Source organism: Leucoraja erinacea, chromosome 32 (assembly GCF_028641065.1).
Source record: "Leucoraja erinacea ecotype New England chromosome 32, Leri_hhj_1, whole genome shotgun sequence".
In the NCBI taxonomy this organism is placed as follows: Eukaryota; Metazoa; Chordata; class Chondrichthyes; order Rajiformes; family Rajidae; genus Leucoraja; species Leucoraja erinaceus.
In genome coordinates, this window is record NC_073408.1 from 14,876,181 (window position 1) to 14,903,690 (window position 27,510).

At 40.7% G+C, this 27,510-nt stretch overlaps 1 protein-coding gene across 6 annotated transcripts in view; it reads right to left on the reverse strand.

The window, feature by feature from the left end:
* opcml (opioid binding protein/cell adhesion molecule-like) overlaps window positions 1-27,510 on the reverse strand; it is a 798,950-nt gene that overhangs the window by 258,077 nt on the left and 513,363 nt on the right. For all 6 annotated transcript variants that reach the window (XM_055660813.1, XM_055660812.1, XM_055660807.1 and 3 more), the window contains one exon: window positions 8,693-8,818. In XM_055660813.1, the coding sequence (XP_055516788.1) occupies window positions 8,693-8,818 (126 nt within the window). The remainder of the gene's footprint in view (window positions 1-8,692; window positions 8,819-27,510) is intronic.

The following is a 27,510-nucleotide window of genomic DNA, read 5'->3' on the forward strand; positions in this document are numbered from 1 at the left end:
CCCCCCCCCCCCCACCCCCCACACTCCCTACATATCCATATGCTTGTCCAAAAACCTCCTAAATATCACTATTACATTCACCCACCCTGGCACCATATGTGAGGCGCCCACCAGCCTGTGTGTGAATAAAGTTGCCCTGCACATCTCCTTTAAACTTTTCCCCTCCCACCTTAAAACAATATCCTCCAGCATTTGATTTTTTCCATCCTGCTAAAAAGGTTCTGATTGTCTACATATGAATATTTAAAAATGTTCAATAGAACTTAGTCAGCGGCATGGGAGATCAGAGTTCTAGTACTTCTCTGCAGAGAAAGCAGCTGATATCATCGAAGATCATCACCACCCTGGCCATCATCTCGCTACTATGATCGGGAATAAGGTGCAGAAATCAGATACCTCCAAGTTCAAGAAAAGCTTCTTCCCAGCAAACCCACGGCTTTTGAACATTGTACTATATCTGCCACAACTCTACCTCGAGAACGATGATCTACTATGGACTTTTCTTTTGGTTGCACTCCAGACTTCCGTTTTCCACTATTCTGGCCTAGATATCTACTGCCTATTAATTTGTTATATTATTGACTATTATATATTTATTGTGTGTTGCTTCATAATTGGGCCTGTAAAGCTGCAGCAAGTAAGAATTTCATTGTTCCAATGCCGGAACATATGACAATTCAATACTAGAATGTCACCAATGTAATTGTACATAATATCAGCATGATGATTGCAGACTCATCATTTGAGCATTATCTTTAAAGAAGGGAAACATTTTGTCTGAAGAAGGGTTTTGGCCCGAAACGTCGCCTATTTCCTTCACTCCATAGATGCTGCTGCACCCGCTGAGTTTCTCCAGCAATTTTGTGTACCAAACATTTTATCAACACAGTCTTACAGCTGCACTAATCAGCGACAACAGTAACAGATCACAAATCATCCAAAGTCTAATAGCAGATTTCAGCCCACATATTCTGGAAATATACATTATGTTTTATACAGATACCTTTAATGGATAAGGGAGAAACAATCATTACATCCACTTTGTGTAACAATACAATAAATGATTGCAAAAGTGCCCTTTTCAAAGTCTTGCGCTTGTAATTGGTTATTAAGCTACCAAACAAATCTCTTTGCCATGCAGCAGAACCCGGCTGCATGGACAGTCATTGGCATGTTGACATCACAATCTCCTGCTCCCTAGTGAGTATCATCCTTTTGAACTAGCATTCATCCATGTGGAATGTTAGTTCAAAAGTTTCAAAGGCCTTTTATTGTCATATGTACCAATTAAGGTACAGTGATATGTAAATTACCATACAGTCATACAAAAAAAAAAGCAACAAGACACACAACTACATAGAAGTTAACATAAACATCCACCACAGTGAATTCCCCACATTCCTCAATGTGATGGACGGCAAAAGAGTCCAATCTCCTTCCTCTTTGCTGAGATGCTGCAATATACAGAGTTTCCAAACCATCGATAAACTACCTTAATCGATCTTCAAAATTCTGACATCCCAAGACACTAAGTACCTCAAAGGAACTCTTTGCCCTCATGCTTTCTTATGCTGCCAAACATACACTCGATGCTTATTTAGTCTCTGCTGGCTCACAGGGCAAACTCAATTTTCCACTCATTTTCCCAGCGACCTATTCTCCATAGAGTCTCATCAACTCCCCTCATAATCTACAGTATGCCTATGCACTTGCAGCAATGCAGATTGGCCAATTAATATCAAAGTGCATGTTGTTAGGATGTTGGAGGAAATAAGAGCGCCTGGTATAAATCGAGGCTGTCACAGACAGAACAGGCAGGCTCTGTTCAAATCGCACCAAAGGCCAGAACCCAGATCACAGTGTTCTGAGACAGCCATTCCCACAGGTGCGTAACTCTGCCAACTAAGGCTCATCAACAGTGACATAGCGAGGATAAAGACTGAAGAACAAAAAATATTGACCTAAACAAGAAACAAACACTAAACTCAATTGGTTTGTCCAGTGTCAAAGGACATGGACGTTTGTCGACCGAATTTGATCAGAATTGGTTACTTAACACAATTTCACACAGTAAAACATTACCAGGCAGCATCTCTGGAGAAAAGGAATAGGAACGTATCGGGTTGAGACTGTTCTTCAAACTGAAGAAGGGTTTTGACTCGAAACATGATCTATTCCTTTTCTTCAGAGATGCTGCCTTTCCTGCTGAGTGACTCTAACATTCTGTAATTATCATCAGTGTAAACCAGCATCTGCAATTCCTTCCTACACAGTAAAATGGTAACAGCTATATAGAGGAAAAAATTCAACCGTGTTTGCAAAACCTCCACGAAAAGATGTAACGTCATCAACAAATCCTGAGAATACCAGTCACGTGACATTGGTGAGATTCTAGTATTTAATTATTGTATTTACCTAATGAAGGAGCATTCAGCATGGTCTTGAGAACCTCAATTATATTAACAATTGTGAACAGCAGAGGGAATGTGCCATATTGCAGATTAAACACACTGTCCTACCCCCTGAGCACTGCCTAACCAACCTGTGGTAAAACCTATAGTTCCATCTGGGTTCATCAGTCTCCTCACAGCCCACAGACCCAGCAGAAACACATCATCCTCAAACCCAACGGACTTCCATAGCAGAACTTGGAAATCAAGCCCTTGTCTGCTTGTGAACACGGTAACCAGAATCAAACAATGTATCGCAACATCATCATCTTGCTCTTGGGAAACATTGGTGATATTTGTGGAGGGAGGGGATGATGGCGGGGAGGATGCTCCTCAAACAGTGGAGCATCTTGGACAATACAGCTCACCTCCTCCACGACACACTGGTCAACCTGAGGAGCACCTTCAGCAACAGACTGGTTCCATCAACATGTAGGACAGAGCACCACAAGAGATCCCTTTTCCCTGTGGCTGTCAAACTGTACAACTCCTCCCCTTTCTGTCGTGGTTAGACAGAATATTTGCCCAATATTTGCACATCCCCAATCCTTTCCACTCGTCATTTTAATTTCATGGTTCATGTGTCTTGAATTTTATAACTGGTGGCAGATCAATTTCCCTCCTGGGATAAATAAAATTCTATCATATATTTTTAATCTATATTCCTCCAAAAAAACTGCACATGGTGGCAAATAGATCTCAAACTCAAACTGAAAATGGTGCTCCATTCAGATGCAAGAATAAAATACATTGTGAATGGACCCGTTAGTCCCTTTGGCCTTTATTTCACTCCTTTCTTAACAATACTGAGCGTCATTTTCGGGTTTAACTGAAACTTGTTATCTATCCACAAACATAAAATAGATACAGATGCATTTCATATATTATATTTATAATAAGAAACAAAGTTGCATAGGAGAGGATTCATATTTCCATTTGAGTAATTGTGTTCCCCCAGGATAAACAACAACATCTGTTTGCAAATTAGACAAGCTCTGCATGTCGATCACACATGCACTTCCTCAGTTTCTCCAAAAAGGATTTAGTAATGGTACATGACGAGCCCCAAGTTAAATTGTTAAGAATCTTTATCCACAGTTAGTATAGAAGAATGGAGATTCGCTTTGTTTTAATCGAAACAATCTTGTTTCAAGCAATCAGACAAAAAAAATATCCTGCCTCAGTTGAGTCGACAGAATTGCTGATTAATTCCCATTTCTTTTTGGGTCTCACAGCCTTTTGGTGCTTGCTATGAGGTAAGAAATAAATAAACTCAACAGATAAGAGTTGTTTTTGATTACCAGGTAAGGCCAAAGCACAACTGAGTAAGGTCTTGGACATTTAAAATGAACATTTAATTTGGGTTGTTGACAGCATCAGATGGGACTTTCTGTATCTGAAGGGGAAGTTGACACTTCGAAAACTGGTGTTGAGAGGGCAGGTTTGCTGAGAATGGACAGAAAGGAAGTGTGTTCAGTGTCCTGAATTGGAGAGGAAGATGTCAGCATTTGGGGATTAGGGTTAACAGTTAAAATTCTGAAATAAGTACTTGTCTTATGCATTTTCCCTGAAGACCATGGGGAATTAACCCTCAAGGCTAATGGTCAAGGTTGCAGAAATGGGTCATAGGCAGATCCTGTAATACAGCTTCTTTTTCTGTTTTCACTTATTTAATATAAATTAAAGACGACAGATCAGCATGTGCTTCTTTCTGGTATGTCCCGCTGCATTTTGGGGGCTTAACTGCACACAATCCCTGCCCATATTGGCGGAATGGCAATCCAACACCTTCACCGCCATCTTGCTGCCATTTTCTTAATATATATTTTAAATATAATAATTCACATAAAATAATTAGTTCTGCAGAAAATGATTGAATTGTGGACAGGTACATTAGAGAAGAAGACCATTTGATTAATCATATCCGCAATGGCTTAAAACCCTGAATTTCAGGTTAATTCCACATGCCATCTCTTGGTCGACAGTCTTGTAGGTCACAATTCTTCAATAAATTCCTAATACAGTATGTGGTCATCAGCAATAGACAAGTGCACAGATCAAGAGGTGGAGATGGAGCAGGGGCTGGGACTAAAAATAGCACCTCAATGTCCCCTGGTCAGATTGATAACACATTTATATTCTGAAATCACAGGGGCTATATTGTTGAGTGGATTTAGCCATACAGTTGAGTTGAGTTGAATTTAGCCACACAGATTATGACAGTAGAAGATTTGATCGTCAACTACATAAGTGGGAATCCTTCTGATGAGAAGAGCAGATACCACACTGGTGTGGAAGGCATCACTGTGGAATATGCAAATGTGGTGAACAACTTGGGTAAATAAAATGGAGTCCGTGCAGAAAGTGGCTGGAAGGATTTGTGGTCAAGTTACGTGTGGAGGGTTAAGGAGGACATTAGTACAAAGATATTCTTCAGAACAGGTCAGGTAAAAAAAAGGGAAGAGCTGAAGGTGGAGCATTCAAAGGTGAATGATGGGGGGGTAATTGGCAGCAAATTTGATAAACTGGTCTTGTTTGAGTCAAAGGCAGGAAATGGCACACAACCATTATAGGATTGGAAAAGGTGAGAGGACTGGAACATAGAATCTTCGAGAGGTTACTCAAACAGGATGGAATAGCTTGAACACATTTCAAACACAATAGCAATACCTTTATTTGCAGAAAATGAGTGGAGCTTTTCAATGCATGACAGAGATCAACCAAATGGAGATGAATGGTGGTAGTCCTCAATTGGTTTGACCTCCACTGAAGGAAGCAGTGGCTCTAAGAACGTTTAAATAGGTCAAGATTCAAGATTCAAGAGAGTTTATTGTCATGTGTCCTAGATAGGACAACAAAATTCTTGCTTTGCTTCAGCACACAGAATATAGTAAGCATGAATAATACAGAACAGATCAGTGTGTCCATATACCATTATATAAATATATACACATATGTAGGAATGAGACCTTTATGGTGAAAATAAGTGCTTGAGACCAGAAAACCGGAAAATATTAAAGTGGACAGTGGAGAATACATATGGAGGTGGGAAGAGATGAGACAAGATTAAATAGGAAAAATCTAAATAGGCCAAAATACACACTGAAATGATAAGCTGATCAAGACCTGGAAAAGGAATTGATTTGCATACTATACTGACTACTTATTTATATATTCACGAAGAAAATGTGCTGGTACATACAATTAATTAAATATACATAACATGTGGCAGAAAATGAAATAATGCATTTAACTCATTAGTGCACCAGTGGGTAGAATCACAAAAAAAAAGACACAAAACAGGCTTCCTGAATTAAATTAACAGCTTTGTTCCAGCAATGCAATCAATTGCAGAACGGCAGAGGGATCAAACAGTGAATGAGACTTGAGGCACAAGAGTCCTACTTGAATTAGCACTTTCAGTGAGAGAAGGAAAGAAAATTAAATGAACAAAAAAGTGAAAAGAATGGGAACAGACCAGAAAAAATTGAATAGGGCAACTGCAATACCTTTGTACTTTCTATATTAGTATTGCAATTCAACACGTGACTAAGGATTAAGGGAAAGATGCACTCAGGAAGGAAATTTTATATATGTATACTGAATTCTGTCACAGCTGAATTATATTTTAATTTGGTATTTTTTCCTGTAAATATCCAATGTACCACCGTTTTCTTTGTATCTTGCTGATTAACTCCACAAATGTGAATAGTAAATTATATGTTGTACACAGCCTGCAAGCATTTTATAGAAACACAAGTGCATGCTAATCTATCAAACACTTAATTCAAAGATAATTGTGGGTTTTCTGTGAGAAAGCAGCCTATTTGCACCACTAATTTGTGGTATTACAAAGAAAATAGTGCAGAAATTAATTTGACATCAGATTCGGGCAAGAATGAATAAGGCCAAAAGCTGGCCAAATTGGGCCACAATGTTATCTTCATATTCAATGCGAGCTGCAGTGCCCGGTATCCTTCCAGGTTCCAGTTTGTTTTCTGCAGGTCCAAACTTACCTGGCATTGGCTTTTAGGAACAATAGGTTGGGTTGGACAGGGTGGTGATAGTTGAGGGAATTGGCATGGGTGGAGGCCAATGCGAAATCACCATCTGGCTCCGCAGAACTGTTGCCATTGTTCCACCTAACTTCATTTTTGGCTTGAAATTGGATGGATATAACCCCTCCATCACTAACTATTTTCCATTACTGATGCTGAGCATGATATCAGGACAATGTTCGGTTCATATGTTATATATTTTTTCAAAACCACCCTTAGCTTAGTTTAGAGACACAACGCGGAAACAGACCCACTGAGGCCGTGCCGACCAACAATCCCCGTACACTAAAGCTAAGCTATACACAAGGGACAATTTACAATTATACCAAGCCAATTAATATACAAACACATACGTCTTTGGAGTATGGGAGAAACTGGAGCACCTGGAGAAAAACCACACGGGTCACGGGGAGAACGAACAAACTCTGCACGGACAGCACCCATGGTCAGGATCGAACCCGGGTCCCTGGTACTGTAGGGCAGCAACTTTACTGCTGCGCCACCATGGTGCCCAATGTTCTTGTATAAATCTGAATTTCTAATCCTCCAAGTTATTACTGATGAATACTTCATGTCGAACTTGAAATGGCTGCAACAAACTTTATCTTTGGAAACCGTTTTTTGTGTAACGGCAGATAGACACAAAATGCTGGAGCAACACAGTGGGACTAGATCAGTTTAAAGAGGTGTCTTGACCCGAAACATTGCCCATTCCTTCTCTCCAGAGATGCTGCCTGTCCCGCTGAGTTACTCCAGCATTCCATGACTATATTTGATTTAAACCAGCATCTGCCGTTCTTTCCTACATATTTTGTGTAATGGCATTTCATCTCATGATTATTTGAGACAAAAATGATGGAGTCCAGCAAAAACATGCATCTGACTGACAGGCTGGAGACTGTCTGCTGTGATGCTGCTCTCAAAGGAAGTTAAGGCTGACAGAAAACTCTTATATAAAGTAATACATGCGCATTTCCTGAGCACTTTCACAACATAACATTTGGTTGCATTTCTTCACAAGCAGACAATGAAATAATCCTTCCCGTCACTCATCTCTGTTCAACTCAAACTACTGACTGACACTAATGGCAGCTGACGTTTGACAGGTCGGTAACAACACAAGATACTTTTTGTTTCACGATTTACAGACAAAATGATTTGACAAAATGTTGCTCTTCGTAGCTCAGTAAAATGCAAATGTCCACCATGTTCTCGGCACAAACATTTCCTTGATCAATATTAGACATGGAGGATGGGCTTGGAGAAAGAACATTAGAGGTAATCGATAGTGAATGCTTCAGGGAAAGCAGCATCCAAAACTGTGAAATTAAGGTAAAATCACAAAGGGATCTTTGCGATAGTTAGCCACAAACACACAGCTTTCATCAAATGTGAGGCGATCAAATGTTTTGATCTGCTGTTGTCATCCTTGGACCATCTTGAATTGTCTTAACCATCTCTAGCTTGGTCCACATTTGTTTTCATGAGGAAAGCCGAGGTTTTAACAAAAATGATCCTCAATTTCACAATTAAAATTTGCCAATCACAATATGACAAGCTATCGAGCACAACCTCTTAACATTTGGAATGCTATGGAGATCATCTAATGCACTGTAAGATTGAAGCACTGCAAAAATACATTATTTGGCTTAGCGTGGACAGTTTTTACATGTAATACAACAATAGGTTATCACCACAAACCACAGAGCCATGTCCCAATAACAGCACCTCTTCACATGTCAGGTAAATAAAGCCAAGACTGTCTAAAGCCGCAAGGTTCGGTGATAGTTACAGACGTCACATTCCTTTCAAACGCCACACTTTTAATCAACAAACTAACCAGCCACATCCATCTCAAGAACAATGAATTCATAAAGCTCAATGTTCCTGCACTCTTTCGTCCAAAGTATTAAAATATAAATGTCCAGCATTGTTTTCAATGTGAAATTAGGTAAATTACTTGTCGCAATGTGACTTTACTTCAACCACTATAAGTTCCACAATTTATTCGTAATAACCAGAGTCACTAGATTATCACCTTCCACAATAAATCACAATGACCCAAGCCTGCCATGAATTGTAGTGAAGGTCTCAGCCTTGGATGCACCATTCCCAGTGTAGCTCACCCTCATCCAGGTGCTGGAGATCGCCGTTGCTGACGTTACAGAAAGAAGGGTCACTTACCCCTTGGAGAAAGGTGACGCCATGTCACGGTGGGCTCTGGGCGTCCGATAGCGAGGCACAGGAGTGTAACATTGCTGCCCTCATTCACAGCCACACTACTGGAAATGTTGACAATTTTTGGTGGAACTGAGGAAAGAAAAAGAAAAACAAATTAATTTTAATAGTAAGATATTAACTGATGAACGAACCAATGAAGCATGGATTATCTTTGGTTGAACTAAGGATTTTTCTTCTGCAGCATTGGGGTTTGTAATTTATTACATTTGTTAAACAATATCTTTGTGTATTATGTTTACAGGCGTGTTATGCTGTCACAGTTAAGAATTTCATTGTTATGTTGTCAGTAAATATGACAATTAAATGCTCTTGACTTTTGATATGAAAACACAACCTACATTGTTTGCAAAGTTAAAATATGTTAATACCTCAGCAAACCATCCACACTATAAAGGGTGCGTCAATATAATGAGATGTATTTCAGTACTAATCTAATCTCTTCGCTTTTAGGAAAATAACATGGCAATAAGTAAATATTGTTTGACAGAATGTCACATTAAAAAAAAACATTTCGAGACACACTCTTAACTTGGTTCAATGTTGAATTGTTATGGGCTTGTCCCACTTTTTGGGCGACTACAGGTGACTGCCGCAAAATTTTCAACATGGTGAACATTTTTCGGCAATAGTTGGGACAATTTTTGCTGTCATAGGTGCTGTCATAGGTTGTCGCCAGGTGCCATGGATGAATTCCATTAAAACTAGTCCCTGGCCTAGTCGCCTAAAGAGTCACCTAAGTGGGACAGGCCCATTAAGAAATATCAGACATGCAGACTGTATTCATATTCCCTCTCATTGGAAATGCCATACCAATGGGTTTATGAACTAAGCACCCAAGATAATCATGAAAATGACACTTGATTTTTCATTGCGACTTCCACCAAGGTTTCCACCAGATATATCATTGACACATAAAAGAAAATAATGCCCATATAACAAGCAATTAGATGCTGTATTCAACATGCAACTGCAAGGCCTGTCAACACATTGCAGTATCTTGACATTATTTGTGTATGATTGGGGCAGAAATGAACAAATTCCACAGATGTTTTACACGAGCTGTACCTAGGGGGATCATTCACTGTATCCTGCACTGGTGTTGTGGCTTGGATTTCACGTTCAATAGTGAATTCATGACGCTGTCAACTTTGAACAATTCACCCACGAAGATTGAGCTACTGTGGTGAAAGCTTCTCCAGTTCTGTTGATCGTTGATTTTGTTTACTAGTTCAACGAGATCCCTGGTTGGCTGCACAGCCAAATACATCGAGGATATTCTGAGAGCAAGCCGACATTGTTTACGAAGCAAATGTTAAGCTTAGAATTTTAAACTCTTCACAAGAACTAACAATGGAACACATGCCTCTTGAAGTAAAACTAATGTTCAAAAAATATTATCGTAAATCCTTATATTTAAGTATTTTTCAAAGTGAATTACAATCCACCTATTATTTTTATGAAGCCAGAGTTAGAGAAGTAGAAAATTATAGCTATGTGCTATTACAACTCATTCATACCACATACAGGCATCACCCTCCTACCACATACAGACATCATCACATGTCGTTTAAGAAATAATAAAGTTGTTTATGACGGGTGCCGATATGTGACGCCTGTTTGGTCGTGAGTAGTCGTACCTTTTTCTGGTCACCGCTGGATTTTCAACATTTTTGAAAATTTTCGGCGACCTGCTGCGACTATGACGGGTGCCGGCAAGTCGCCGAAAAAAAATCGCTTAAGTGGAACAGGCCCTTTAGGGTCGTTTACAGTAAGAATAGTGTGGATTTATTATTGGTTCTCAATAATGCACATTCTCAAACCCCGAGGTTGTCCTAATCCACTTGAGAATGCTGAAGGAAGGAAAGTACAGAGAATACTTGGAATCAACAATTCACTTCATTAGTGAACAGCATACCGCAAATGCAAACATATAAATTTTGCAAGGTCTGGTTAAAGCTGAGAGAGCTTCATAGCCTACAGCTATGCAATTTTAACCTGCTATTATATTATTTTCACATAATCTTTCATAATGTTATCAAGCAATTGATTAGGGCATGGAACAGTTTGACACTGAAACAGGCCCTTCAGTCCATCATGTCTGTGCTGAAAATGATACCATGATCCTCTCCCTGCATGTAAATGACATTCCTCCAAATGCCTATCTAAAAGCCTCTTCAATGCCACTAACCTGATGTGGGGGGACCGCCGTGAGGTAAGGGGAGGGGAGAACAATGGAGGAACTTTTTTTTAAATTTGCAGTTTCTCTGTCATTGTAACATGATAATCTATACTTAATTCCTTTGTGTTTTTGCGCTCCGTGTTGTACTCATGTATGAGAATCTTCAGTCTGAAGAAGGGTGCTGAAGGTAAATGTCATCGATCCATGTTTTCCAGTGATGCTGCCTGACCCGCTAAGTTACTCCAGACGTTTATGTCTTTTGCTTTGAACTTGTATATGGTTTGATCAAAATCGTGACTAGCTTAAGTTTCCTGGATAACAAGCAATGCAAAGTATTTTGCTTTGTCTGGGTACATGGGACAATAATAAACCAAAACCCTTTCCATGATGGTGAATTTCACAGGTTCAGCACCCCGAGTGAAAAAAAATGTCTCTTAAGGGCCTGTCCCACTTGACGTCAGTTACACGTCATGACACACGGCGCCACCTACGTGACACGCAAATGACACCAAAGTGGGACAGGCCCTTTCGTCCTGCATACCTCGTCCTCTGTAATAAGGGGAAATTGTTTTCAATAAACCATTTCAATGCATACATGAAGACAAAATAGTCACCATTTCTGACTGTTAAAACTGGAATTGTGATTGGCAAATGAGTGTGGATGGAAATTAAGATACCAATATTCCTTGGTGGCATATGCATGGGGTCATTCATTCTCATGAAGCGATCTAATTTCCTTACAACAGTGGCCCTTGCTTGAAAGGCAGTTCCAACCGGCCGTCCAACCGTAAGGTTGGAACAACAACAACAGTTCAATTTCTCTTGGCAGCAAGACCAGAGGCAATAATGGAATGTGACCCCCTAGTATGGACTAGTTTAACGCCACCACATGTATAATTAATTTGTCCTGTGAATTTTCCAGTCTGCACGCATTGTTCTTTCTTGTCAATTGATTATTGATGAGGTAGAGAGAAGTGTGAAAATGCACACCTCCAGATTCAGGGACAGTTTCTTCCCAGCAGTTATCTGGCAAATGAATCATTCTACGGCAACTCAAGAGCGGTCCTAAAGTACTATCTACCTTATTACGGACTCTTGGACTATCTTTAATCAGATTTTACTGGCTTTACCTTGCACTAAAAGTTATTCCCTTTATCATGTATATGTCCAGTGCGAATGGCTCGATTGTAATCATGCATTATCTTTCTGCTGACTGGTTAGCACACAACAAATGCTTTTCAGAGTACAAAGTACATGTGACAATAAACTAGAACTGAAATTGATTCCGAAACGTGACCTATTTCCTTCGCTCCATAGATGCTGCTGCACCCGCTGAGTTTCTCCAGCATTTTTGTGTACCTTCTGAAATTGATTATACTGTCCCATACTTCTCTGTATTATGGAGTAAACTATTTTTCTGAATGCCCTTACTTGGTCTGTGTTTACACCCCCTGCTCTCAGATGAAGTCTTGCCCCTGAGATGATCATGAATATGTTTGGGAAACTAATCAAAGTACTAGAAATTTCAGAAATACACATTTTAACACTGCAGATAATTTATCTTTTTACTCGTGCTGCCATTATTGTTAATGTGCGAGTTTTCAAGCAATTATATTTATCTAGTTAATGATTTGTTTATTGGGATAAAATAAATAATACAAGATTTAGAAGCCGATGGGAATCATTCTCAAGTAGTGCAAAGTTGTAGATTGTGGGAAGGTTCATGATACAGTACGCCTTCCTCACATCACTGAACGATTATTCACAGGGTATTCAATTTTCCTTTTATCATCCATGTGGTTACCTGTAAGTGCCCAGTTCTAATAATTCATCTCCAAATTGACTGAAATGCACTGCAAATTGCTACCATTAACTAACTTTGATATTCCTTATACATTCAGCATTCCAAAAGAAATACTTCTCTTTCCTAACCTATTTCTTAAAAATAAATTTACTTTGAATTATTCAATCACTGCTGACTTTCAAGCTGAATTCATGGCACAAAAAACCAATTGAACGCTGCTCTTTGAATTCCTATCTTAAATCCACTTCGAGTATCCTGAGGATAGGTTTTTTCAATGCTTTTCGCATCAATTTTCCTGCCTTCACATTCTTATTGAATTTTATAGCCCAGGTCTTTTGCAACAAGTACTGGATTGCATTTATTCTGAAATCTCTCAAGTTCCAATGGCCTCTGTGCTCCAGAGAGTTGAGTGTGAGATGCTCATCTTTATTTTTAAATCCCTCCAGAAACATGCTTTGTCTTTTTCGCAATTTCAGTCCCAGAGCCAACCGAACCACACACCACATATTCCAATCATTTCAGAACCTACTTACACCCACCTTTTTTTATTTTACTATCAACCTAAACCTTCAGCTATTGCTTTTATACTTTGGAGGTCAATCAGAAAAGACCACCAGATAATCGGAGCCCCTCAAGCTTGCCCCACCAATCAATATGATCATGGCAGATCTGTTCTCCATAGCCCTCAATTCCCCAATCATTCAAAAATGTGTCACCAGATAATCGGAGCCCCTCAAGCTTGCCCCACCATTCAATATGATCATGGCAGATCTGTTCTACATAGCACTCAATTCCCCAATCATTCAAAAATGTGTCCATTTTTAAAAATAAAATTTCCTTATAATCAACCCTTCACAATCCTTCAGGGTGGATGATCCCACAGATTTGCCTCCCTCTTCAAGATGATTGATTGTATGACAGCTGGCTCAATCACTGTTTACACTAGTTTAGTTTGGAGAGAACGCATGGAAACAAGGGTTTCAGCCCACCGGGTCCGTGCCAACCAGCACATTAACACTATCCTTCACAAGCCAGGGACAATTTTGACATTTTACCAAACCAATTAACTTACATACCTGTACATCTTTGGAGTGTGGGAGGAAACCGAAGATCTCGGAGAAAACCTACGCGGTCATGGGGAGAATGTACAAACTCCATACAGACAGCTCCCGTAGTCAGGATCGAACTCGGGTAAAGCAACAACTCTACCACTGCGCCTCCATGCCGCCCTAACTAGCTCTATATTATCCACACTAGTTCTATATTATCCCATGTTTGCATCCAACTCTTACTCATTAGAGGCACTTTACAGAGTCCAATTAACCTATAAACCCATGTCTTTGTGATGTGGAAGGAAACTGATGCACCCAGAGGAAACAAACACCGTTCACAGGGAGAGCATGCAAACTCCACAGACAGCATCCAAGGTCATGGTCTCTGGAGGTGAGAAGCAACAGCTCTACCAGCTGCACCACTATGCTCTAACTTGGAATCTCTCAACTCACCTCAAGAAGCCCCTCTCCAACAATGCCTTCTTAATGCCATGTTCAGAAATAACAGAGCCCTTGGGGAATAATTTGAGACGACATCTAGAAGAGGATATCATTCAGTTCACATTGGTTGACAAAGTGCCTCAACCGTCCAAAACCTCACCAATATGTTTTTCTGCTGTCAAACAAAATACAGTCTTTTGCAAACTTTCTCCTCAAGGAATAGAAGAATGCAGAAGATGACCAATTGGCCAATTGAGCTTGTAGTATTCTCTCAAAGCAAATTAAATTAATCCCAATGGGTTCGCCTGATCTGTAGAGCTAAATATCACTATTTTTCATTCACGTACAATGGAATGGCACATCAAGGAAACACTATATTTATTTGTGTCAATCTGTCTTGAGGCCTGGGCTCGGATGCTGTAAGATTGCAACACTACCAGCTGTGCCACAGTGCTGCACTTGAATCTGTACCCACCACCAAAACAGGCAATGCATTCCAAATCCTAAACGCAACGATTTTTATCATGTTTATTTTTCTGGATCTTTTGTCAATCCTTGTCAACACTGGCCCCAATGCATAATGATTTTTTCCCCCATACACTGCATTTAAAATTGCTCAATGAAATTTGCACTTATGTACATAAGTGTGTACCAAAACATCGATCATGACCCTGCTTCTCTGTGGCATCATGTTGGTGTGAGCTGAGGAAGGCCTGGCCACATGGCATAGAACTTTGTGTACTTTCACCATTACTTGTTAACAAATATTGAATTAGGACGGATAAGGGCTGACCTTAGTATTTTCGTGTATTTTGTTTCAGGGTTATATCTCTTTAGGCAGGTTTTAGTGTCTCTGGTTTGACGGTCCATTACGTGGCTGGCTGGAGCACTGTTTAATTGTTTGTTAGTCCATCCATATCCCTGACTGGGTTGTTTAAATCAGGTTTGGGTTTTGTGTTCCATTGAATAATTAAAACATATTTGAACTTGAACCTGGCTTTTGAATTATGTTATGCGGCTCTGAAGTACCTGCATTCGGGAGTCGTAACAAAATGGGGGCTCTTCCTAAGTTTTGACGACCCTAGACGTTTTTGGGTTTTTTTTTTGGTAGGCTGAGGAAGTCTGTGTGTTGTGAGGGAATTTTTTCTTCCCTGTTAGTGGTAGCATTTGTGCCCAGAGTTTACCTGGTGGTTTGGTGCTGCATTTGATATGGAATTTAAGGTGCAAGACTTTGTTGAGGCTCCTTGTCGGGAGTTGTTTGATAGGTGTACTAAGGAGAGTTTGATTTTGCTGGCGGATAACTATGGCGTGTCTATTGATAAGCATTCGAAGAAACAGTCTATAAAGACGGTGTTATGGTCTGCTTTGGTGAAAAGTGAGGTATTGCCTGGTTGTACAGTCAGTCCTCCATCTTCTATACAGCCTGGTCAGGACATGGAGGCAGTCATTAGGTTGAAGGAGATGGAGCTTGAGTCACAGAAAATGGCCTTGAAAAAGGATGAGCTAATGCATGTTCTTGAAATGAAACGACTTGAGGAGGAAACCAAGAGGGCAGAGATTAGGCTGCGGGAGAAGGAATTGGATGCCTCCCGGGTTTCTTCTAGGGAACTGGAGTTTGATATGAGCAAGAACATCCGCCTGGTTCCCCCGTTTAGTGAGAAGGATGTGGACAAGTATTTCACAGTGTTTGAACGGGTGGCTTTGTCCTTGAAGTGGCCTAGGGACGTGTGGACCTTGCTATTGCAGTGTGTCCTTGTGGGTAAAGCACGGGAGGTGTACTCGTCTTTGTCTGTTGAAAGCAGTCTGGACTATGAGTGTGTGAAGTCTACAGTATTAAGGGTTTATGAATTAGTTCCAGAGGAGTACCGGCAGAAGTTCCGGCGCTTTAGGAAGTTTGATAGTCAGACTTATGTGGAGTTTGCTAGGGAGAAGGAGGCACTTTTTGACAGGTGGTGCGCTTCTCAAGGAGTGAAGGATTTTGAGCTACTGCGGGCCTTGATGATTATGGAAGACTTTAAGAACTGTCTCCCTGAGAGGGTTGCTATTTACCTTAATGAGCAGAAGGTGAATGAGGTGTCTAAGGCCGCGGTGTTGGCAGATGAGTATGTATTGACTCATAAATCTGATTTTGTTGGGCGATCCTATAGTTTTGGTGCACGGCCAGTTGATCGTGGTGGTGTCGCCGGTGGCAGTGTCAAAGCTGTTTCTGTGCCTGCAAGTGGCAGCACGTTGATACAGGGGGAGGTCCAAGCTGATAAGGTTGACGGAAATTTGAGGACTAAGGAAGGTCCTGTGTGCTACTATTGTAGAGGGAAAGGGCACATGTTAAAGTCGTGTCCCGTTCTGAAAAAGAAGGATGCAAAGCCTGTGGCTTTAGTGGGTACACAGAAGACACCTGTGGTTCCTGAGGTGCCTGAGTCTGATGAGTGTAGGAATTATTCATCATGAATGGTTTTGTTTCTCTGGTTTGCTATTGCTATTGTTTTGCTATTGGTACGAAATACACGTGTGGAAGCCACCTTTAAGTTGATGCCTCTTGCATGGTTTTGGTTTTTGCCTTGCATAATAGCTGGTATCCACAATGCCTGTTGATGATGTCTTACTTAACATAATATATCTCTTTTGTTTTATTTATTATAGAATTGTGTACAAGGAGCACTCCACAAATTAAGCAGAACTTAAAAAGGGCAGACAACAGATCATTTAGCATAGATTTCATAGAAATAGATTAATACAGTTAGATTCATTCAGTTAGATATAGATATAACGGAATCAAGGGATAAGGGGAGAAAGCAAGATTGGGGTGCCGATTTTGCATGATCAGCCATAATCATATTGAATGGTGGTGCTGGCTCGAAGGGCTGAATGGCCTACTCGTGCACCTATTTTCTATGTCTATGTTTCCTATACAGCACAGAAATAGGTCCTTCGACCCACTTTGTCCATGCTAACTAAGATGCCCCACCGACACTAGTCCCACCTGCCCTTGAAAGGTGTGATGGAAATAGAATTTTATTACCCAGTAACAAAATTTAATTTTTACTGAGCAGAAGAGTGCCAGAACCATGAAAAATGCATCATGCCAAGAGCAAAGAGAGTAACCTTTTCTCAAAAATAGTCTATAACCAGTCTGCAGAAGGATGACAAGACTAACCTACAATGATTAACTCAACTGTTGTTGCCTCTCTTCGTAGATAGGTCTCTGCTTCAAACTTGGCCAGTGGCAGTTGTCACCATGCAATATTCCTTCGTGTCATCAATCTATTACGCAGCAGACTTACTCTTTGACAAAATGCACCACTGATTTGTTTTTCTTTCAGAGAGATTTATCGTTTGTGTGAGATACATAGCCACTCAAGCTAAATAATGGAGCACATTCTATTGGGTTTCCACCGGGGTAAATTTAATTCACTGAAATACTGATTTACAATTGAACTCAGGTGCAAAGTCTTCACAGATTCAATGATTAAATCATGCAGGTGCTTGAGATGAATTATAAAATAATCAGCAGCCATAATAAACAAATGTGTGAGGAGGAAATATAATTAGGGTTAATAATAATGGCAACAACTAAATACTGCAGATGCTGGAATTTCAAATAACAGAAATTGCTGGAAACACTCAGCAGGTTAGGCAACACATTTGATGAAAGAAACAAAGCTAATTTTTCAGATGAATGACCCTCCACCAGATAAAAGTTTATTGTCATTAAATATTAGCATTATTTCCCTATTCACAGATAATGCCTCATCCGTCAAGTATTTCCAGCATTTTCTATTTAGGTAAATAATTATGTGAGGGTAAGCATCCCGCAAAGTAAAATAGTGCAGATTATCTTTTATGGCAAACTTCTGGAGTAAATTTGGACCTTACAGGTAACATTAAACTAGTCAAGGCTGACAGATCAGCACTATGTCGAACTCACTGACATATTTACCTAAATTGAGTAAACACGCTGGTGGTTCTGGAAACTACACCTGCAGGAATTGTGTCCAGGTGCAGCTCCTGCATAAATGTGTTGGGGAACTGGAGCAGCAGTTGGATGATTTCGGAGCCATCTGGGAAAACGAGAGTTTCCTGGACAAGACCTACAGTGGGATTGTCACACCAAGGATACAGGAAGAGCGAAGGTGGGTGACTGTGAAAAACAGTAAACGTGGAGCGCAGGACAGTACCTACTGAAAACAGGTACGCCCACTTGGAAGCGGACAACACGACAAGATTGAGGTAGCTAGGGCTGTGATTCCAACCAATCAGAGGTGCGGACAGGAGATTCTGCAGAAACAGGCGAGACTCCAGGACGGTGTGTTGCCTCCCTGGTGCCAGGGCCCAGGTCAAGTGTGATGAGGAGCAGCCGGAGGTTGTTGTGCATGATGGCACACATGATATAGGTCTGATGAGGAAGGAGGTTCTGCAACAAGAATTTATCGAATTGGGTAGAAGACTGAAAAGCAGGACTTGCCGGGTAATGATCTCAGGATTGCTTCCAGTACTTTGTGCTAGTGAAGATAAGAATAGGAAGATAAGGAAAATGAACGTGTGGCTGAGGAGTTGGTGCAGGGGGCAGGGATTCAGATTTCTGGATAATTGGGATGTCTTCCGGGTGACCTGTATAAAAGGGACGGGTTGCACCTAAACTGGATGGGGACCAACATCTTAGCAGGAAGGTTTGCTAATGCTACGCATTAATAGGGTATTAACTAGATTGACAGGGGGTGGGATCTCATGCAGGACAGAGGCACATGAGAGGCTAGAAGATGGTATGGAGGATGGTATGGGAAACGTTAGTGGACACAATAGGCAGGTGAAAGGCGGAGAGCAAGGAAGGAGGGTTAGTTTAAACTGCACGTATTTTAATGCAAGGAGCCTGACGGGTAAGGCAGATGAGCTTAGGGCATGGTAGGTACAAATGACTGGGGCGTTGTGTAAACCTGGTTAAGGGAGGGGCAGGACTGGCAGCTCAATGTTCTGGGGTACAGGAGCTACAGGAGAGACAGGGGTGAGGGAAAAAGAGGAGGGGGGTTGCATTGTTGTTTATGGAGGATGTCACGGCTGTGTTCAGAGGTGACATTACGAATCACTTAATCTATTGAGGCTATAGGTGTGGAGTTGACGAACAAGAAATGGATGATCACCTTGTTGGGGGTGTACTACAGACCCCCAAATAGTCAACAGGAATCAAAAGAACCAATGTGCCTGGAGATTGCAAGATATTGTCAAGCTTGGAAGAGTTCAGAAAAGATTTACAAAGATGTTGCCAGGACTAGAGGGTGTGAGCTATAGGGAGAGGTTGAGTAGGCTGGGTCTCTATTCCATGGAGCACAGGTGAGTGAGGGGTGATTTTATAGAGGCATATAAGATCATGAGAGGAATAGATTGGGTAGATGCACAGAGTCTTTTGCCCAGACTAGGGGAATCGAGGACCTGAGGACATAGGTTTAATGTGAAGGGGAAAAGATAGGAATCCGAGCGGTAACTTTTTCACACAAAGGGTGGTGGGTGTATGGAACAAGCTGCCAGAGGAGGTAGTTGAGGCTGGGACAATCCCATTGTTTAAGAAAGTTAGACAGGTACATTGATAGGACAGGTTTGGAGGGATATGGACCAAGCGCAGGCATGTGGGACTAGTGTAGCTGGGAAATTGTTGGCCGGTGTGGGCGAGTTGGGCCGAAAGGCCTGTTTCCACAATGTATCACTATGACTCTTATGAATGTAAACTTATCGTGATTATATGTGAAACAGTATAAAACCTCTGGATACCAATAAGAGTTTTGCATTCTGTACTTTGCTCAACTGTATTATAACATTCATTTATTTGAAGAAGGGAACTGACCCGAAACATTGCAGGACCTGCTAAGTTACTCCAACACATTGTATTTTTTGCATATGTTTCCGACTTCTACAGTTCTTGTGTCTACTTTCATTTAAATGTATTTCTTCCTGACTCTCTCAGGTCGATCAACGCTGAGTGCATTTCCTTTGCCAGCTATTCTTTAAATCCAAATATTCTTAATTCTTCAACTGGCCCCTCTGAAAATCATACTTATGATTTTGTGTCTAAAATCATTATTACAATATGCTCTGGTCTTTAGCAAATTGGGCAAACAAGAGCTGGAAATACTGGCTTTAGGAATTGGCAGTTGCCTTTAAGTGACTCAGTCATCTGATAATCTTCCCTTCTCCTCTCTCACCAGCAAAAATGGAGCACACTAAATGAATAGCACCGACTGGTGCATCGCCCTGGTATTGAGCAGGTAGCAATTATATTACATGCTGAATGCTATAATGCTAACAGCTGCAATCACATTTCTGAGACCCTTAAGTTGTTTCCTGCCTTTGTCATTCTTGCAATTCATAAATCTCTCTGACAAATTCCCTGAAGGTTCAAATCTCTGTTGATGGATTTTAGAATAAGTTTCCAGCCAGTAATATTTTTTTCCCCCATGGTGGAGAAGCTTCCTTAAAACTAACCAACATTTTTAATGCATTTCTAATGTTTAAGTTTTTAATTAACAGTGGGATAATATGTATTTTTTTAACATTGGATATTTCACTGGGAAACAAAACAAAAATCCTCTGCACCTCTTTCTGCTCTCAACAGGGACCACTCTCTCTGGTTCGCTCATCATCTCCCCACACATCACTCCCCTTATCCAGGCATCTTTGCCTGCAATCGTTGGAGATTTAACGCCTAGCCCTACACCACCTCCTTCACTTCCATCAAAGGACCTAAATAGCCCTTCCTGATGAGACAGAGATTCACTTGCACTTCCTCCAACCTCGTCTACTGCATTAGGTGATCTTGATGTGGCCTCCTGTACTACGCTGTGACCAAACACAGACGAGGTGATTGCATTGCAGAGCTACATCCGTTATGGTCCTCTGTTGCCAGTTTTAATTCACATTCCCACTCCTGCATTGTCCCTGGAATAGGCTGGGACTCTATTACATGGAGCGCAGAAGGATGAGGGGGGATCTTCTAGAGGGGAGATCTTATATCTTATACAACACATGGGAGGAATAATCTGAGTAGATGCACAGTCTCTTGGCCAAAGTAGGGGAATTGAGAACCAGAGGACATAGGTTCAAGGTGAATGGGAAAAGATTTAATAGAAATCCGAAGGGTAACTTTTTCACACAAAGGGTGCTGGGTATATGGAACAAACTGCCAGAGGCTGGGACTATCCCATTTTTTAGAGACAGCTAGATAGGTACATGGATAGGACAGGTTTGGGGGGATATGGACTGGTAAGTGGGACTAGTGTAGCTGGGACATTGTTGTGGACAGGTTGGGCTGAAGGGCCTGTTTCCACACTGTACCACTATCACTCTATGACATAGCAAAGGAATATCACAACTTGGTTAAACAATTCTGCTTAGTTTCCCACTTGTCTTGCTGTGAGGAAACACATTTGCTATTTAAATGACCTTGGATAAAGCTGTCAGGATAGTGCAAATCCTCAATGTGGCATTTCAAGATGTAACTTGAACAGGATTCGAGCGGCACAGTTGTGTTTCCCAGCACCAGGGACCCGGGTTCAATTCTGACCTTGGGGTTCTGTCTGTGCGGAGTTTGCACAGGCTTCCTGTGACCGCATGGATTTTCTCTAGTGCTCTGGTTTCCTCCCACATCACAAAGTAGATTTGTAGATTAATTGGCCTCTGGTATATTGCCCCTTGTGTGTAGGGGATTGGAAGGTGAAATAATGTTGAATGAGTGTGAAAGGGTGATCGATGGTCAGTGTGGACCCAGTGGGCTGAAGGCCCTGGTTATATGCTGTATTTCTAAACTAGACTGATTTTTAAAAAAAAACGTTTCCAAGATCTTCTATCATGTTTCTCCCTTTCTCTCACTTTCATAGCTGATCGGATACCTATAGGCATATATTCATTCTGATCTTCCCACACTTATCATCAGTAGCCTCAGCATTATTCTTTATTTCAGTGCCCATCCAAATACAGTAGAATTATTGCCATCATTTTCAGCCAGAAGGCAAGGCTGGACACAATGCAATCTGTTGGTGCAGTAGCATTTCTGGAGGCTGACCATTTGTATTTATTACAAAGTTGCTTATTCTATTCTATCTCTTCCACAGATCTTTAAGACTAGCTTTTTTTTTTAAATCTAGGAAATTAAATTTCACAGTTGCCATGCTGGAACTTGAATTTAGACATCTGCATTGTTTGTCCAGCCCTCTGGATTATTATTGCATTACTTCAAGAAGCTGGCAATACCACCGCACCAGTAATTTAGACGTTATTCTTTCAAGATACTGTGTGGAAACAGGCACTTAAGCCCGCGCTGACCATTGGGAGGAAAGTGCAGTACCTGGAGAAAACCCACATGGTCACAGGGAGAATGTACAAATTCCGAACAGACAGCACCGGGTCCCTGGCGCTGTAAGGCAGCAATTCTACCGCTGTGCCACAGTTGTTTATATGAGCAGCATAGAATCCATGGAATATGAGAAGAAGGTAGTTACAGAAGGCAAAAAGCAGCTGAATGTCACTGAACTATCACCTCAACGTGACAAATCTTCTTCCATTGCAGCTTCAAGATCTGACCTAAAGCAAGATCATTTTCCAACTTCACCTGTTATTTTAATATTTTCCTCCTCTTGTGTAGCTCACAGAATCCACATTGCTGGTTGACGTGTTAGGCAAGTTCAGGCCTCTGCTAAGAATGCTTTACGATCTTGGCACTCTGTAACTTTTTTTTGCAATGCAAGATGCCACATTGACAACATCTTACGCTGCTCCTCTTTATAACGTAACCATATCCTGGTTAAAATAATCTAGCAACAATATAGAGAACTGGTTTGGCAATCCAGACACCAGAGTTCCAATCACACAGCAGCAGGTCAGGTATTGGATTCAGGTGATTCTCGACCTGAATCCAATGCAACTAGAGATTGAGCTTTGTGAATGACTACTGATGGATGTCCTGCTCACCGCCCCTCAAAAGCATCATCAGCAAACAGAGTCTGTAAGATCACCAGCCTTCAAAAACAAACCCAGTGAATCTCTCCACATTCTAATTGTCATCAGTAATATAGATCACCCATAATCAGATCAGGAACGTCCAGTTGACAATTATCAATCACATACATGCTGCTTTGCCAACACATTTGATGAACAACCTCCCTTGAAGCATAGTCTACAGTTCACCCAGCCTGTAATGAAAGGATGAAACTTGCTCAATTGCAAACAGATTTTCATACCAGGAGCAGACATCTTTCATGACGTCATATCAAACTCTTTGTATTCCTGGTCTTGTAAATCTTCTGGGTTTTCTGATCTGTAAAAAGTTATATGCATCTAATTTCTTAAGATCCCTATTCACTGCATCTCAGGGCTCTTCAGACTAAGGGCAGCCATGGCAGTGTGTGATGCTGCCATTTGGCTACATAATGAATTTTGGCATTTGAGGAATGGTGAACACAAAGTTCTCTAACTTCAAGTAACCCCGGCATTCCCTCTCTTTCCATCCCTCCCCCACTCATGTCGCACCAGATTCTCATTTTCACCCAACAAACTGCTAACAATGGCCTCTTTCCTTTATCATCCTTACTTTTGTGGGGGGACGTTCATGTTAAATTCTATAATGTGTTGTATCATTTTTTTAAAACATTTTTTCAATGACTGTACGGAAATTTAATTATTTCTTCTATGTAAAGCACTTTGGTTTCAACGCGAGTTGATTTAAACGTGCTATATAAATAATATTTACTTACTTACTTAATCTCTGTATATCATCATCTATATCACTCATTTTCCTTTCCCCTGACTTGCCTGAAGAAGGGTCTCAACCCGAAATGTCACCCATTCATTCTCGACAGAGGTCCTGCCAGTCCCACTGAGTTACTCCAGCTTCAGTTGAAACCAGCATCTGCAGTTCCTTCCTACACATCAGAAATTCATGGTTCTCTTGGTAGCAACTGCCTAAGTCTCGTCTTCATGCATCTTCCCTGAAATGAACTGCCCTGTTTCAACAACCATTTGGTCATTATTTCACAATGCTCTGCGGGGAATCAAAAGACAATTGAACACCCCCAGAACCAGGTGAAGCCAATAATCCTATCACATGTTTCCATGTTAATCCCCTTCCCCCTTCCAGCAATGGCCAAGCAGTTCTCGCCTGCCAATCCAGCACTCCACCTGAAAGGATCAAGTCAACCCTTGAATACATTTCAGCTGATTTTTAATATAAAAACACAAAATAATAATTTTGTTTAAAACCCAAAGTTGTCCTGTTTTGTCTTGTAGTTATACTTTTATTTCAAGTAAAGCAATGATAAAACTGCTGATAACTGAGCCTCATTATGAAGGATGACAGGCCTCATATTTCATATGTCCTTTATTAAGGTTTTCCTTGCAAGGATGAATAATTTATTGTTGTCTCCGTGTTACTAAACAGGGTGGCACACCTTCCTTTTTCTCCTTAACCCATAAATATCACTCAGCTGGCAAATAGTAATTAAAGATGTATTAGTTGTTATTTCTAATCTTTTGAAAGTAATAATAGCACTGATGTTTCCTCCAGGGAGAATTTATACTCTTTTCGATGAGGATGGGAACCCGATACAAATGTCAGTGATGAATGTGAAAAAATGATTCAAGTCATGAGACACATTATTAACCTAAAGCCACCATCATCAGATTGCACTGTTAGAAAAACTACTTAGCTTAAACTTTCAAGGTCTCGACTAAAAATAATTACATTGTGCTACACAGAAATGATAATGAATACTGGAGACAACGACGCTTCTCAGCAGGAGTTGATAATCGTTGGGCAGCACTTTCAATTGACACCGTTTTGTAATCTGTTGCTAAAAATATTAATTGCATGGTCAACCTCTAACAGTGCCGGCAATTAAAACAGGTGTACAATTTCCCCTTTGTCCCGAAGTAATCCCGGTGGTGAAGAGTAATATCATGTTCTACATCCTGGCAATGACCAGCTAAATGGTTTTGACTTCGTTCCAACAGCTTTAGAATATGCAAAGCAATGTGGCATGATCTGCATGTGAGGAATAGGTTTGATAATTTCCAGTGAGGATGAGTGAATATTTAAATGTTTAATGAACCAAAAAGTGAATGTATTTATTAACTTATTTTACTTCCTGATGTGGTGTCCGAGGGAATGTTTCAGTTGGATTGGCTGCTTAGTCAACGAGATGACATCAAGCACGAATGGACAAGTGAACTCCACTGCAAGGAGAATGGTGGATCTTGATGGCAAAGGGCCTGTATGACTTTATGACTCTGTTAATGTTTCCCTTTACATGATGGAAAATGGGGGGGTGGGAGATTGCAACCTTCACATGGTCCAACAAGTTTCGACTAATGCAATCAACCCGACGGGCACAAACAAAAAATCAAATAGAACAAGTTGGCCTACAACGTTAGGCTGTGCACGCCATACACAAGAAGAAGAAGTAGATGATGGCAAATTGCAATGCACCCATTTTCCAGGAACACAACACCCTCGTACTGTGACCTGCATGTCTAAAGTTTATTGAAGATCAGTCACGAAGCGCATAAAAATACAATAAAGAAACACGTATGCACGGTTTCTCTGTTCTGAAGACATGAAAGAGGTCACTTAGTCCGCCGCTGCTATTGACTGAAATGGCTTCGCAAATGATCAGAACTGTGAGTGTGGGCACATGTGCCTACACACATGCAGTGGTGGAGTAGGAGGCACAATGCGCGACTGCGTGTGCATGTGAGAAAAAAGAATCTGCTCATGAATGTGTGCATAAACAAATTTATCTCTTCAAAAAATGTAGGCATCAGGTGTCAAAATAGTTCTCTTTCATTTCTATGGAAACCATGTGCAAGATTACAAGCAATTTTCTTTGAAGTGCATTTTTTCTGCCTGTGGTGTCCTTTGCTGCCTTTTGAGCAATTGTTATTTTATCCTTCAGTTTCCTCTCGCAACCGAGATGTCATATTTAGTTAGCCCTTTAAATTATCCCTGTGACATTCTGTGGAGCTGATTCTTGGAATCAAAAAATACCAGGAACACTGCCACTTTTAGCTTAGCTAGCATGTCAAGCTAACATTGTACCTGCTGCTGCAATGGTTATCTGAATGCAATTCCACAATCATTTACTTTCTAAAAAAAAATTGTCATTCACAAACACACAGTTGTATGTTGGTGTGCAAAAGACGGACATGCACAATGATAGCCTATGTATTAGACTGGAATAAAGGACTGATCAATGCATCCTTCCAGTTTCCAATAGGGATTGTTATGGGCATCTACTAAGAATCAATCTTTCTTTAGTTAAACCTTCATTTTCTCCCTTGCAATTTATTGGGTTTGTACGTTGCTGTTCAACATTTTGCGCAAAATCTGATATAAATATAAAAAAGTTTGGAAGACTGCACAAATCTTGATTTAAAATCAATAGAAACAGAGGTGATGACCTATCTGTTTGGGGTTCTATGGAAAGATAAAATAGAATTCTGCACATTGCTGTATTGGATAATAATTACGACAAATTAGGTCTCACTTTCACGACCTAATTCACAACCTTTTTACTCGTGGACATTTTTCATCAGGCTAGAAAAACGCCCCAACCTACTTGATGCCACGAGTACCGATGACTAGCATCACGGCCTGCTACGACCAGCCTACGACCTCCTACGACCTCGTGACGACTATGCTGTGAGTACGAGTCAAGGGCAAACTCGGCAGAGGTCGTGAATTTGGTCATGAAAGTGGGACAGGCCCTTTATTAGAGGTTCGAAAATAAATAGTTTGTCAAGAAATGTATATACCTTGTATTCCCATACAACAGTCAATGGAGGTGACTACAGTTTCTCCAGCTACTAGGCAATACCAGGTCTTGGAAGTTGCTCAAAATTAAAGTACTTCATATGGAAAAGAGAAACAATATTGTTGTGAGACATTTTTAGTGAGAAAAATGATGAGAAAGTTTTGTTTAAGGTAAAAGGGAACAAAAATAATAAGTTTGACGGTTGAAGAAAAGTAACAGGCACAAGGTGCGGAAAGTTCCTCGCCAATAAATCGTGATCTCCACATTCCTTGAAACTGCCAACAAAAATCTGTAAAATAATCCAAGATTGTGTGAACCGAGGACATACAGAAGAGACTGATGAATGCAGAGAAGTACATATACTGAGGGTTACGGATGAACATAGTTGCAGAGAATACAAAGCTTCAAAGATCCTTGGAAATTGAACCATCGATTGCACCTCATAATGTAACAGCATTTGATTCTTCACGAGTCACACGGTGGAAGTGTCAGATGTA